General features: G+C 44.5%; 1 protein-coding gene across 2 annotated transcripts in view; it reads left to right on the top strand.

Moving 5' to 3' along the window:
• MAML3 (mastermind like transcriptional coactivator 3) overlaps nt 1-15,025 on the top strand; it is a 252,475-nt gene that overhangs the window by 149,857 nt on the left and 87,593 nt on the right. For both annotated transcript variants that reach the window (XM_056321819.1, XM_056321811.1), the window contains exon 2: nt 9,911-11,401. In XM_056321819.1, the coding sequence (XP_056177794.1) occupies nt 9,911-11,401 (1,491 nt within the window). The remainder of the gene's footprint in view (nt 1-9,910; nt 11,402-15,025) is intronic.

The following is a 15,025-nucleotide window of genomic DNA, read 5'->3' on the forward strand; positions in this document are numbered from 1 at the left end:
AGTGCTGGCTATAACTTGTATTGAAAGCAAAAAGGGTATGTAAAGAAGAATTGTTCTATCAGACCTAGTGACTGTTTCTGAAGGAATTCTGGTGCAGAGGAAGTGATCTTATCAATGGACCTCGAAATCCTGATGAATTTAACAGGAGCTGAGGGCTTCAGCACCTCTCATGATTGGGCTATGGATTTTGTACAGGAGTCTTTCAAAACTGCTGCTGCGTGCATTCTTTTAAATAGATATGCAAAGGCAAGGCAAACAAGCAGTTCTAGCATTGCTTTTCTTTCCTAGAGATGGATCAAACTGATTGTGCTGATCAGGGAACTGTTTGGATGAAGGAAAAAGCCAGATCTATTTTGGATGTTTCTGACATCTTTTCTATTTTAGAATTTTTAGTTAGTTGTTTGGATTTTTTTATGGTCTATAGCCTAGCACAATTCTACTTACAAACTCACCTGTCCTGTGCTTATTTTATTTTTTTCCTTTCCCCAAAAGACGTGGCTCAGGAGTATAATGAGAATGAGGACTTTGAAAAAATATAAGTATTAATTCATTAGCATGCAAAAGATTGATTTTCCTCCCCCCATGCTTGGGTCTCCTTTGCAATGCCTACTGCACTGTTAATTGTTTAACCTGTACTTAGATAACCTACACTCCTTTAAAAGTATTTGCCCTTGGAAAGAAATCTTCAGGTCACCTATGTCCTCAGACAAGCTGCACAGTCAGGCGCAGGGGACGCCTGGGGAAGGCGAGGCATGCTTATGGAGACAAGCTCTGGAATGAATTCACTGTTTTGTTTGCAGCACAGTATAACTTGTCCTGTTGTTGATTCACAAGATTATTTTTTTTTTATGTGTTAGTTGTGGAAATTGGTTAATTCTGATCTTAAAATTATTTTCAAATAGGAGTTTCCTTTACGATGATGTTATCCCAAGAGGGTGACTAAAATGTGTGGGCTTGAACAGGTACCGTGTATAGACTATCTGGCTCTTATTTCCTTCCTTTTCTGATTACATCAAGCACTTTGCTTTGAAAAGTGTGAACTTGAACTTAGTCATGTTGAAGAATCCCTGAAATTACTTACCTCACATTAATGTGAGAAACTGGAAGGTGCTACTTCATGCAACTGTGGAATCAAGTAGCTATGTTGGCATGAGGTAGTGTTTGTTGGGAGTTAACACCAGTGAAATGAATGGGAGATAGCGATACCCCTTCTGAGTTCAGCCTTCTGACAGCCTTCTTCTAGAGACCGTACACTAGGCAGCTTTGGTAATAAAAGAGGTTGAATAGAGGCTCATAGTCCATGGAAACCGACGGTGTCACTGGAGGAGTATTGTCATGCCTCCATCATCCCTATCTCTTCCAGCTCCTCCTTCATCCAAGAATATTCTGGAGCATTATATTATATATGTAGATTGTGACATGGTGCGGTACTTTGCATGCGACTGGAAGATAATTTGCTTGCTCTAAGCATAGGAATGGCTTTTGCCTTACAGCAGTTAGGCAAGATTTTTAGTCTGTCAGTTTTGAAGTCATAAACAGAGCTCATATCCTACCAGCACCTTAATGATGAAGGAAAGGAGAGGCTGTGTCAGAGAGCTGCTGGCTGTGTCAGAGAGCTGCTGCTCCTTTGCAGAGCATAAGAATGCTTTCGTGTCCGAAATGCCCCTTCACTGGGTAGGCAGGGTGCCCACCCCCGTGCTTCACTAGCTTGCTACAACTTGTGCCTATCCAAGGATGGATCGGGGCAAGATTTGCTCCAGGAGACTGTTTCTAATGTCACATACGCAGTTTAAAGAGCTAGTGTGTAGTGAATGAGTAGCTACGGTGCGTGTGCTGGATATGTTGCTTTGCTGCTTCTTAGCTTGAAATACAAGAGGTTCCCGTGTTTCTTTTCTATCCTGATTTGCAGTTCTTCAGGAGGTTCAGCTTTAATAATCTGCAGTGTCTGCTTTTTGTCATTAGCTTCTCTCCTGTCCAGATACAAAGCAGATTGGGAACGTTTTCAAAGGGTGAAGATTTATCAGCGCAACTCCCAGACAAGTCAATTAGAGGCTGCCTGACTAAATCCTCATAACGCTCTTTGAAAATGTAACTCCTGCGGTCTGCAAGGACAGTTGCAGGGAGCTTGTAGCTCTGCTGTTTGGTGTGAGAGACAGGAGTAAGCACTGCCAGCGAAGTAGTTTAGGTCTCAGGCTCTTAGCACCTTCATTTTGCACAAACAGGAATGCTGGCACTCCCTAAGTGATGAGGTTACTGCTTTGCCGGTGTTTACTTTACTGGGCTAAAGAAGGATTAAATTGGGTGGACCTGAAAAGGAAGAAGCCATGTAGATCCTACACTTGGGCAGGAAGGCTGTTTGACAGCATTTCATCCATGAAATAATTTGTGCTCTTGAAGTCCAGTTAAACTTGCCAATAATTTTGTATTAAGAAAATGAATTGCATCCATTGCCTGTGCTTTACTCAACAGCTTCCCCAGGGACCCTGCATGCCAAATCTCCGCAGAAGCATGTCATTTAGTGTCTTTGTATTCAGATTTTAGTTGGAGTTGTGTAGAGGGAAAGACAGAAGTTGCGAAAGAAAAATATTTTATAAAGGCAAACTGGAACTGATATATGATATATGCACTTAGGCTTCAGAAGGATCACACTTTCCCCAGCCTGTTCTAGACACATACAATTTGAGCAGCATACTTGGTATTTTTTTGTATATATTTCTCCACTAATCTTTGTACAGTTTCTTCACTCCTGCATCCCTCACTAGCTAGGCATTCTCCAACAGCATTCATTTCTACAGCAGAAAATGTCTTTCTGGCAGCAATGTGATGGGGTGGTTTAAAAGACTGCAGTAAACATCAGTTAAGATATATATGCTTATCTTTTTTATTTTGATGAAATTAATATGCACAGAGCTGGAAGTTCTGTTATCACATGACCTGAGCAACAGAAGTATGAAATTTCTTCAGTCTGTGATAATGAGATGGATTTGAGCCATGGGAGAAGCTACCTCTCTTTCTCTCCATCTCTCCAGAAATGTCTCCTTCCCTTCTCTTGCTCATCCCTCTCTCAGAGCTCTGATGAAAGCTCATGCCAGTTCTTGCTTTTCATCAGCATCCTTACCTGGCTGACTGAGGGCAGGTAGAGTCATGGCATTTCCCTGGTTTGACTTCGCCAGTGCTGTTGCTGTTTTGCTCTCATCCAGTGCCTTTTTTGTTACCCTTCTTCCCTGTCCTCCGCTTGACCTCCCAGCATGATCCAGTTCCTGCTGGTGGCTGGGAGCCTGACAGCTGGCTGGGGCAGGCAGCTCCGGTGAGGACCCTGCACACCGCTGTGCTGCTGCTTTGCATCCAGACAGCCCCTACTCTCTACTCTGGCTGCTTGAGAAAACAATCCTTCCTGTCTAACCAGCCTGGCTACAACGCAAAGAAGTGGCTTTTTCCTCACTGTTAGCTCTTTCAGGTTTAACTGGTGCCCTGAGCATCTTTTTCTTCTTATCATGAATGGGAGTAGGTTTGTTCTTCTGTCGGCTGCTTGTGAAAATAAGGGTGATGACAGAGACCCCGTCAGCCCTTAGCAGCTTGGGTAACAGGCAAAGGTTTGGCCTCCTTTGTGAGGCAGAGGTTACTCTGTGAGCCTGCGGAGTTGAGCAGGGTTATTGGGTAGGTTGGCAGATCGAGATTTTACCAACTTCAGACAGATTTCACAATGTGAATTTCCTGCGTATTTGAGATATTGCCCTGGCCAACAAGAACTGGGCAGGCAGGCGCAGCATGGAAGAGCACAGCATGTACTTCAAGTGAGCAGTTGTGATCCAAAATCAATTTGCTACGTCAGGCTTCATCCTGTGAGTTAGCAGGCATCGGTGCAGTGCTTTCAGCAGTGTGAGGAAATTCAAGTAGCAGGGGAGTGGTTTGATGCGAGAAATACTTTCATGTGTTGGAAGCAGTGGTATGTAACCCACCTCTGCTTTGCTTGGCCACTTGTCTGAGTTCAGCTCCGACTCGGCTTTCGAAAGGCTGTCCTGTGCTCCTCACCATCTCTGCGTGACATCTGCAGCCAATGACATTCAGAGACCACCGTGGACGTGAGGGACTTCAGGCACTGATCACCAGATATGGTTGTACCTCGGACTGTGGCACCCTTTGGCACTGTTGACTTTTTAGTGGCAGTCTGAGAAGTGGTACAGCAAGGAAGGATGTGCAAGAAATGAGAATCCTTTCAAATATTGAAGCTGAACTGCTGGCACGCAATTGGCAATACTGATTATTCCTTATTGATCTCAGATAAGGTCGTTATAGTCATTACATCTTTGCTTAGAAGAGCTGTCACGTCAAATCCAGTTGCTTAGTGTCACTTCACAGCAACTCCTGGGACACTCGATACATCGTTGTTAGGAGTTGAGCGCAGCACACGAGGTTAAGGAGAGAACTTGGAGGCGGCTGAACTGGGATGGTGTTAGGCAGAGCTCGTGGTGAGCACTCCCTGTCAGAGGCAGAGGGGTCAAGGTCTATCTGGAAAAGTTCTGGGAGTGGAAGGGAGAATAAAGGTGAGGCAAGCTCAGGAACACCTGGAAGAAGAGGTGCTAAGCCAGACAGACCGATGGGAGGGAGAGTAGAAGTCCTGCAGGAAGGGCCAGGATGAGTCATTGCCATGGAAGGGAACTCTGAAGCCCATCTGAACACGGATGGCTGGTGGGCCAGATTGTGATTCAACGTGAGGAATGGAAAAGATCAATTTCTATTTTTAACAGGAAGAGTCATAGAAGAGCGGTATGGAGAATACGATAACCCTTGTCTTTTGTAAACATGCATATTCTGTGAGGAATATGGACTTTGGGCTTTGGCTGGTTTCTTTTCTTTCCCACGGGAAACAAAGATAGCTACGGAGCAAGGTGCGTCCCAGTACAGCTGGGGAGCATGCATGCCAGACCTTTAACAATTGTGGCCCTTGCCTCTTATTGAAGTGCTGGAGCTGCCTTAACAAGATGAAGGTCAGCAGCAACATGTCCGCTATGTAGCTGATGCACAAAAGCATCTAAGTGACCCCATCCTTCTTGGCTGTGGGCTCAGAGATCATCTGGCCACTGAGTGGAAGCGGACCTGTGTTAGACCCTGTAAATCGTGCTCAGCCTCAGCTCAGGCAAAAAGAGAATTTAGCCTCTCTGCTTCCCTGTTTCGTGCTTCCACCCCACTCCCCACCCCCCCTTTTTTTTTTCCTAAAGAGCAATGAAAGGACTAAGCTGCCGCCACAGCCCTGGTCACTCCCCATGGATGAGTGGAACAGCCGCCCACTGAAGGCAGCACGATGGTGGAGGATGGGCCCGCAAGTGGCTCGGCTGTTGCTATAACAACAGCACCTCAGTCTCATTTCTTTTGAAAAATGAATTGCTGCTGGTGGGATGAAGCGGAGCAGCTTCTCCCGCAGATGAAAGCTCTGCCGACAGCCTCAACACTCTCTTGTTCATGTATTGGGTCTGTCATGACATGTCCGAGCAGCTCTGCCAAAAATTTCAGGATGGGGTTGGATTAGACCATTTGGGTCCACGTGTGTCTGCATGTTTGCAAGCACAGCCTCTGTGCCCCCCTGCCTCTCCCCCAGTCAAGAGCCATCTAAAAAGCCAGCTTGCCAAAGTCTGACCTTTTCTTGCTCTACAGCTAGAGTTTCTCCAAAGGCACATAAAGACTAGTGAGTTCGGCCTCACACTCTTCTTCTTGGAGGGTAGAAACCTGCTGTGAAATGCAGATCCATTGGCCAAATGTTTTGTATGAATAAAGCTGAAGGGCTATGCAGCTGGCAAGGGTGTTATTTTAACATTTTTGTTTTCGTTTTGTTTTATTTTACTATTTTTCCTTTTTTATTTTACGCATGAAGAGTCTTCTGCTCCTAGATATAAATCTGCAAGCTGCTGCTAATATCTTCATGATACATACTGTATATCACATGTACAAGCTATGTACTGCTACTTAGAAGAAGAGGGAAGGTACTTTACAGGAGAATATTTCACTTCAGGCATCGTTTTTACAGAGGGAAGGGGAAGTTCTAGGGTTTTATTCTTGGACACTGTGGAGTCCTGGTGGTGGTAAACTGTTTGCCAGTATATGGTCAGCATATGTGTCAGCATATGATATTCAAGCCATCCAATAGCTGACATGGTGATTGGGAATGAAATCAAGATACGAAAATGAACGGTTGCATTGAAATAATTTGATAAGAATATCTCTGTGTTGTACCCCAAAATCAGGAGATGCATCTATTGTTATGGCTCCCAACCTCTCCAAAATGCTGAAGCCAAGGTTCTTCCCCATCTGCAAAGGTTGTATCTAGCATGTTGCCTTCAAATAAACCTTTCATGATATGTTTATGTCTACCTACAGTTTTTCAATGAGCAAACAAAGAAAATAAAAATATTGGGTTTTTTCTAGTGCCTGTTAACCCCCCAAATCATAGAAGCTCTGAAGGAGAATAATGTGGAGCTACAAACTTAGAATAGGCTTCATTTTGTTTTCATTTGCAACAAGACTCAATTTATGTATGTTTGATATTTGATGGAAAATAGTTTCCATGTTAAAGCTTCTTTTTGTTGTAATGCATGATAAACATGATTATTAATATTTATATACTGGGCCTGCTTGTACTTTCACTAAAGTCGTCGTATATTTGTATGGGGGACATCCAAGTTTTAGCACACAATAAAACTTCAGGAGCTGATATTTTTTAGGACCGGTTATTTGTCACTACACTTGATAGTTTTCTTTTGGTAAACGTTCATGTATAAATAAGGTGATGAATTCAGAATAAATTGGTCGATGTTGTGAAACCCGGAAGTGTGAAATGATGTGGAAGTGTATCACGCTATAAGGGTTACTTTCAAACTGTTGTGAAAGGAATGGGCGTGAGTTCTCTTGTATTTCCCAGGAGATAATTGCTCTCACTAATCCCTAACTTGTCATTAAGACATTTGTTTTCCCTGTCTTTTCCTTATATGAACTTTTCTTCAGGACTAGAAGCCTATCACCAGGTCCTTTGGTATGACTGTTCTTTAGCCCAGCATTTAGCAAATATGAACTTGGGGCAAAGGGGCATCGCAAGTTTGGGACATTTCTTCGACCCCTGCTTTTGCATGTGCATGTCCATCGAACTTGGTCTTGAGTCACATGCTGTTAGGTGACTCTTTTTCTGATGTGGAAGGCAAACAGGGATAGTCACTTGGTAGTGAGACGGGTTAGGAGGTGAAATGGGCAGTGATTTCAGCTGTAAATTGTGTGAGTGGCCCATCAGGGGTGACATTTACATATGCTATTTTAAGCTGTTATATCAACTGTGTTTCTTACCCCCTGGGTTTGAGGACAGATTGTGCTCTTGTTTTCCTTGCTCTGAAGAAAGGCAACCTGGAAGTGACTGTGCTGCCGTACTTGTGAAGCGGTGCCATTACCACGTCTGTGTCGTCCTTTCCTCATCTCTGGGGTCTGAACCAGGGTTATATAAAGATCAGTAAAACAAGCTCAGTGGCTCAGCTGTAGTCTTCTGCCGCAGCCAGTTACACCGGTCAAAAAGCAGCAGGGAGCTGTAGTGCCATACGGTGGTGTTCAGCTTAACATAGGTTTTTAGGGGAGGGAAGCAGCGGAGGCGAGAGCCATATCATAAGCCTCCTTGTGGGATCTGATTTTTCTCCTTCACGCTAGTCCTGGGTGTCGACTTACCTTCCACATTGCTGTTAACTGTCACAGATGAGGCAATTACCACCCCTGGGCAAGCGCCTCCTGCTAGTGGCACGGAGAGATGGAAAGCTGATGCCTCTGCTTTGGGGCTCCGTGCTCTGCAGCCTAGTGTGCTCCTGCAGACCACGGCTCGTTAACCTGACTGCCAGGCTTTAATCAAGAGAGCGCTAGCGTGGTGTGTGCTCCTGCCTGCATCTGCCACCACGTGCAGGACCTCATCCTGGGCATCAGTGGAGCTCATGGGGGCAAGAGCTGCTGCAGTCAGGTGAGGGGAGAAGAGTTGGAGCCCAGTGATGGGGGCTCACACATGCAGTGGGACATCCTGACGCACACCCTACTGCAGGTGGGTTCCCCATTGCAGCCTGTAGCGCAGGGAGAAGAGCTTCTTGGTGCAAACCGCTGGCCTTGCTGTTTCCTGGCCCTCAGAAACCAGGGGTGGGGAAGGGCTCAGGGTAAGCTCCTGTGGAGCTGCGCAGGAGGTGCCCAGCCAAGCAGTGGTCTGTGTGGCAGAGGCTGTGGTCACAGAGCAGCCAGTCTGTGCAGCACCACAGAAGCCAAGAGAAGAAGGAATTTTAGCCTGTGGGGGGCTTGGCCCATACTGGCTTTGTGCAGATGGAACAGGCAGCGAAGTTTCAGGCACGAAATGCCAACAGAGACCCACTGGTGACTCTGAGCTGTGTGTTAATCATGTTGCCACATAGAAGAGCTCTTCTGCTTTTACAAATCAAGGAGTTGACGGCCTGCTTAAGGACTCCTAGACTTGCTGTTTGCTGTTCTGCATTGTTACAAAGGTCACATCTCTGCAGAGGGCCACCACGTAGCTTAGTGTCCCATGCGTGGTCAGCTGGCACTGCAGCAATGCGTGCATCAGCCGTGTCCGTCTGCATTGCATGCTGAAGAGGCCAGCAGGCCTGAAGGGCAGGAGAAAGGCACAGCCTTCGCAGAACTGCTCCCTCTAAAATGGGGATGAGATATGGATTTGCTTGCCTGTCTTACACGCGGCGTGAAAGGGGAACCAGCCCTCTGGGATGGGAGAAATAAATGGGATCTGGATTGTGGGAAGAAAGAAGGTTGAAGACCTCTAGGTTAGGGAAGGGGTGGGAGCTATGTGTCTGGGGCTTTCATACCAGTAAAAATACTTTAAAAATTGATAAAATCTTTCAGTATTTCATTTTCTATTGTTCTAGTATCAAGGATGCAAGTGTGTCCTGAAGGCGTTCGCTAGAGCTGTGACCTCTTTGCTTCCTCCCCTCCCCACTATTGTTTTTTGCCTTAACCTAAGAGGGATGCTTTTTTTAGCCCGGTACATAAACGAAGGACTTCATGTTTGGTGTGATAGGAGAAGACTGTAGGTTGTTACAGTGCTTTAATATGCTTCTTTTAACCTGAGTTAAAGCTTGCATAAATACATTTTATTTTATAGCTTTCTTATATTCAAATTTAATTACTTTCCCGGAGACTTGTTTTGCTATCATTTCTGTTAGGTATTTATCTTTTACGTTAGCTCCTAGCACACAGGTTGTTGCCTTTTTTTAGTTACTTGTCTGAGTTAACATCATGCAAAGCACCTTCTATTTTTTAGGGTTGGATGTATTTTTCTCCTCACTTAAAACTGATTCTCAATATGTTTTGTAGTGAAGAACAGAGGACTAATCAAATGAAACTATGTTAATGAATTCTCTCAAAAAAATTTAGTGTCAATAACGCGTTTCAATACAAGAAGTAAATCAATTGGATTGCAGGTATTTTTCAAGAAGCTTCTAGAAAGTTCCAACAAAAAGATTTTCAGAGTAAATAGTAAATTTTAGTGATTCCTTTTTTTTGGTCCAATTTAAGACTCCTCGCTGTGTTAGGCACTGTTTAAGTCTCATTAATATGTTGGCCACTAAAAAGTTGAATTAGTGAACTTACTCCACGAAATTCTGGTAGCTTGGAGAGCACAGACATATCTTACAGTTTTGCTGTCCTATTCAGAAGCAGGTTTGGTTTTGGGGGTTTTTTTGAGTGTTTCTTTCACATGGTTTTAGACAGTCTTCTCAAATTGATTAAGGCATAAGAATGAAATCAAAGAAACTTCCCAATCAGAGTTTGTCACTAGTAGGCTCGATGAGGAGTATCTGTCACAAAGCTTATCAGCACCATTTTTGTATCTGCAACTGCTTAATTTTTTTTCCCCCTCTTGTTTTTCTTTAAGCTTCAAGAGACGGTCAAAAGGAAGTTGGAAGGCGCACGTTCACCTCTCAATGGAGAACAGCAGAATGGAGTTTGTGACGGGAGCTTCTCTCCGACCAGCAAGCGGATACGGAAGGATGTTCCAGGCATCGAGGCAATCAACAGCTTGCCCAATAATTTGCCTTTGGCTGCTGTTTCTCCTCTTCACCAGCTCGACATGAAAGCTCCCCTGCCCCTGCAGAACAGTGGAACTCACGGTAGTGGTCTAGAAGACTTGGGTAAAAATGGTGGGCTTTCTGAGATAAAGCTCCCCGTTAATGGGTGCAATGAGCTAGACGATAGTTTTAACATCCTGCAGAACAAGGAGCTAAAGCAAGAGCCTTTGGATGACCCCAGCTGCATAGACACTTCTGAAACATCTCTTTCAAATCAGAACAAACTCTTCTCGGACATTAACCTGAATGATCAGGAGTGGCAGGAGCTAATAGATGAACTAGCAAACACCGTGCCAGAGGATGATATACAAGATTTGTTCAACGAAGACTTTGAGGAAAAGAAGGAGCCAGAATTCCCCAGGCCTGCCACGGAGACTCAGGAGAGCGCAAGCGTGAAAAGCGATCCATCTCATTCTCCATTCGCTCACGTCCCGTTAGGATCTCCCCAGGTGAGGCCTTCTTCTTCTGGTCCTCCATTTTCAAACGTCTCCACAGCCTCTAGCATAGCTTCTGCATCCAGCGCCCCGCCAGCCCCCCTCCCTGCCGGCTCACCAGCAAACTGTGTTGTTCAGTCACCTCAGACCCCCAGCCAGGCCCACACCCCGGGCCAGACGCAGGCGCGCTCTGGAAATGGCTACCTTATGAATCCAGCAGCAGCAGCTGTGGCGGGATCAGGGCCTGGGCCTGTGAATATGCCGAGCGCTGACTTGTCTCCAGCAGAGCAGCTCAAGCAAATGGCAGCCCAGCAGCAGCAAAGAGCTAAGCTCATGCAGCAGAAGCAGCAGCAGCAGCATCCAAATCAGCCCTCAAGCTGGTCACCAGTGGGCCCTCCATCTAGTCCGTATGGAGGACCCTTCAGTGCAGACAAACCAAATAGCCCAATGATGTATCCCCAAGCCTTTAACAACCAAAACCCAATAGTGCCTCCTATGGCAAACAATCCACAGAAGACCACAATTAATAACTACCTCCCTCAAAATCACATGAATATGATCAGTCAGCAGCCAAATAACCTGGGCACAAACTCCTTAAGCAAACAGCCCAACATGCTTTCTTACGGCAACACCAAACCTCTGACCCACTTCAGCGCTGAGCTGAGTCAGAGGATGACCCCACCGATGGCAAATCCCAGCAAGAACCCCATGATGCCGTACATCCAGCAGCCGCAATCCCAGCAGGCGCAGATGCAAGCTCAGATGACGCACCTGAGCGAGGAACAGAAACGCATGCTCATCATGAAGCAGAAAGGAATGATGAACCAGCCCATGGCATATGCAACACTTCCTTCCCTTGGTCAGGTAAGCTTGAATGCACAATGCATGGGCAACCAAAGGCTTAGCGTCTCTTCGTACAATTTCCTCCTCCCTCCTTCTCTTTCTCCTGGAAAGTATGGAATGTCATTGCAGACGCTTCTTGGACTTTTGACGTGGTGTCTTGATTATTTTAAGAAATTATGTTCTTAATGACTGAAATGATACTGCTTTATGCTTTAGAAATGTTGTTAAGTGTTTTTCTGAACTAGCAGTCTTTCCCTGTGCTTCTACTGATGAGTGCTGAGGGCCACTAAGGGAAGTTTTGTGTTGGAAGTCACTCCTCGGAGGGTTTGTTTCCTTTTTTTTATAATGTAAGACTTCATGGGTTTGAATCCTAAACCACTGTGTGGCTTCTACAGTGTAGCTAGCGTTGTAACAAAAAGACAGAGTGGTTGGCCCCTTCTTCTTGGGGCAGAGATTGAGCTGGCTTTGAACAGCACATTTGGCATTTTGGCTCAGGGAACAAAGGAAAGACGTTTGGGGTACTGAGTGCCTTTGGTTTGCACTGGAAGAAGTAGGCATAGCCGAATGTTTTTAGTGGCGCTTGAACCATGTGTGAAATGAAATGGTTTATTCTGGGACTTTGTAGCAGTCTTTAGCAGCCTCAAGTATTTTATTGTTATGAATCCATAATGTCTTTCAACAAGAGGCTAAAGCCATGTTGGCCTGAGTGACTTGGCGTAACGGTCTCACATGTATTCCATGCTAACCACTGGAGCAGCAGCTGCCAGGCTTGGGGATTGCTTTGGAAAGAATTGATGACCGATTTGAATAATGGTTATAGTAATGCCCTGTCGCCTCCTAAGTCAGCTGGGTATTCTTACTTGTGCTGCCCCTGTAAACATCCGCGCACTGTTGTCATGGAAAGGCTCGATAGCAAATGTTCCGAATGTTGTTTTAAGGGTTTTAAAAAGAATTCAAGTTGATAATCTGTTCACAAAGTAGGTGATGCCTTCGCCGAAGTTACGTGCCACCAAAACGTGTCAGGAATTCTGATATAATAGTTCACTAATAGTATTGTTGGTTGATAGTTTTGCTGTAACAGCTTTTTACCAAATTAGCCGTTTCCACACCACCTACAAGGAGTACTTCCTTCTGAGCCTGGTTTAACTGTGACTCACACTGCAATGCATGTAGCAATACAGCAACATTTGTCATTTCTTCAGCTTGTGGAGTTTGGGGATCCACCAATAGGAGGAGTAGGAGCTTTACCAGGCCAAAGCCCATCACGTATTATTTAAAATCAGTTGCAAAACAAAAAGAAATATTCATCTGCCTCCTGTTTTTGGTTCAGGGTGTATGGTGACAGCTCAAGGGTTTGTACCTTTATTTTAATTCTGCTTGCCTATTGCATTAGAAATCACTGGTCTAAAGCCTCTTCCTTTTGGGAAGACTTATGTAGAGGAATACTGCAGTAATGACATAAAACTCGGGCTGTAATCTGAGCTACAGACTTGTCAGGTTGCAACTGAGAGGCAGAGGATGTTTGATCACACTGTCTAATGCTTGATTGTTTCTTTTCTTTGTTTTTGTGAAATCTGTTGAACTTGGAGACCCTTCAAACATTTGAGGGGACAAACTGCCTTTGTGAAGGAGTTAATGTCATCTCTTCCATTTCCTGTGTTGAGAAATTCATGTTAATATCTCACTGCAGTTCTCCAGTGTGAACAATAAACCAAAGTTTCATATATCTAATCTCACTCAGTTCCTTTTTTTTTTTTAATGTAGGAAAAACTAGATATTTGGATACAAGTATTCTTCCGAAAACATGTCCAGATATTAATTTCTATGTCAAATGAAGAAGAAACTTAAGACAAAGCCATACCTTGTTGTATAATATGTGCAATTCACATTTATTGACCCAGTCAGGACTAGGGACTTATTGCTTGTGTGTAGATGAAGAAAGGTCCCTTTACTACTTGTGGAACCCACTTGCCTATGCTGAAGGGATTTTGTTTGGTGAGGAAAGTTGAAATAATAGATTTCTAGCTGTAATGTATTTCTTAATTACTTCCCTTCCTGTTTCCCTGAAAAGCATTTTTCTGTGGAAAATTGGAAAGCTTATTATTGTGGGATGTGCTTGCTGGAAACGGATTGTTTTTGCAAAGGTGGTAAAAACAATATGTTGATATTGTTGAGTTAAATCCAGACTGATGCAGATTATCTGATCCTGCTACTTAGTGCAGGATGCAGACAGTCAGACTTGCCAGAACATATATGGAAAATAAGGAGATTGCACACTTCAGTTTGAAATATATTTCTGAATGTGAAGTGAATGTATCTTTCTGTCAGTTTATAGTTTCTACTTTCATTGTAGTTTTGATTTTGCTACACAATTGTAAAAGTGTATGTGTTAAATGATCTTGAGGGTTTAACAAATGGCATTTAAGGGGGAAAAAATTCTAGATACTGCGTCTTATGGTTAGCACTGTCCATATATTTCTGTCAGGTGACCGTTACAGGGGCATATTTGAGAACCAAAAGATGATTTAGGGAACATCAGACATGTACAAAAACGCCTTGTCTTATTTTCAGTGTACTGCTGTAAAATTGAAGTATGGCTGGTTGTGTGTATGTGTGCACACATGCACCGTGTACACTAATTAAACCCATGTTCTTCTGGGCCTAAGGTACTTCTGTTGCTAATAAGCAGAATTTTTACACGCTCTCATTGCCTCAGTCATTGAGCATACTGTAGGGAGACACACCATTTTTTCAGTCCAGCTTGGACCTTGCAAGTGCTCTGTGGAGGTCAGTTCCCTGTCGCTGTCCTATTGGCGTGTCAGTGCTGGTGCTCAGGGCTTGTGTCCTGGCCTTGCTGAGCATCACTACGTACTTTTGTAAGCAGCGGTGAACAGCAAGAGAGAAAGCCGTGCCGTTCAATATCCATGTGAGCGATAGGACAAGCAGAGTGCTAAATCAGCAGCTTAGCTAGCAAAACTAGTATCCGACAAAGGTAGGGTTTCTCTAAAGTCTTTTCTACACTGTCGGTATTGAAAATTTTCCTGTCGCTTTGCTGTGCAGGTCCAGGACTGGTACTGGCACTGTGGTTGTGGCTCCCATCACGCTACTGCTGAACAACCCATATGCACTGAACCACTGTGTCCTCTATTTTATACTATAGCTTGTTCTTTCCAAAGGAGCACTGGATGGGGTATTTGTTGTTTTTTCCCAAAGCAGATACTGGTTTGGGGTTTTGAACCTGAAGGTAATTCTGACTGGTTTTTATGGAACTGACTGTTAAAACCAAGGTCAAATCCTCACCCATCTGTATTCAGCAAAAACCATGGTCAGATCCTGACCCATCTACCTTCAGCGAGGCTCCATCCTGCTACTAGTGTTCCCTTGTGCCCGACTGTTCCCCACTTGGTCAGGCGTGTACTTTGAAATCCCTGCTCTTTGCCTTGTCCCATGTACCCTGACCCTGATCTGCCCTAAAACCAGTTGTTAGTTTGTGAGTATGTGGCAGGTATTGCCCTTTAGCTTCTTGCTTTGTCTGGATGGTTCTTTCATTCTTACTTATCTGTGGCTATAGGCTAAAACCGCAAGTACAGATTTTCACTTGGGCTGGTAACTTGTTAGGTATTTGAGGGGGTAGAGGTCCTCTGC

The sequence above is a fragment of the Falco biarmicus genome, chromosome 1 (assembly GCF_023638135.1).
Source record: "Falco biarmicus isolate bFalBia1 chromosome 1, bFalBia1.pri, whole genome shotgun sequence".
Lineage (NCBI taxonomy): Eukaryota > Metazoa > Chordata > Aves > Falconiformes > Falconidae > Falco > Falco biarmicus.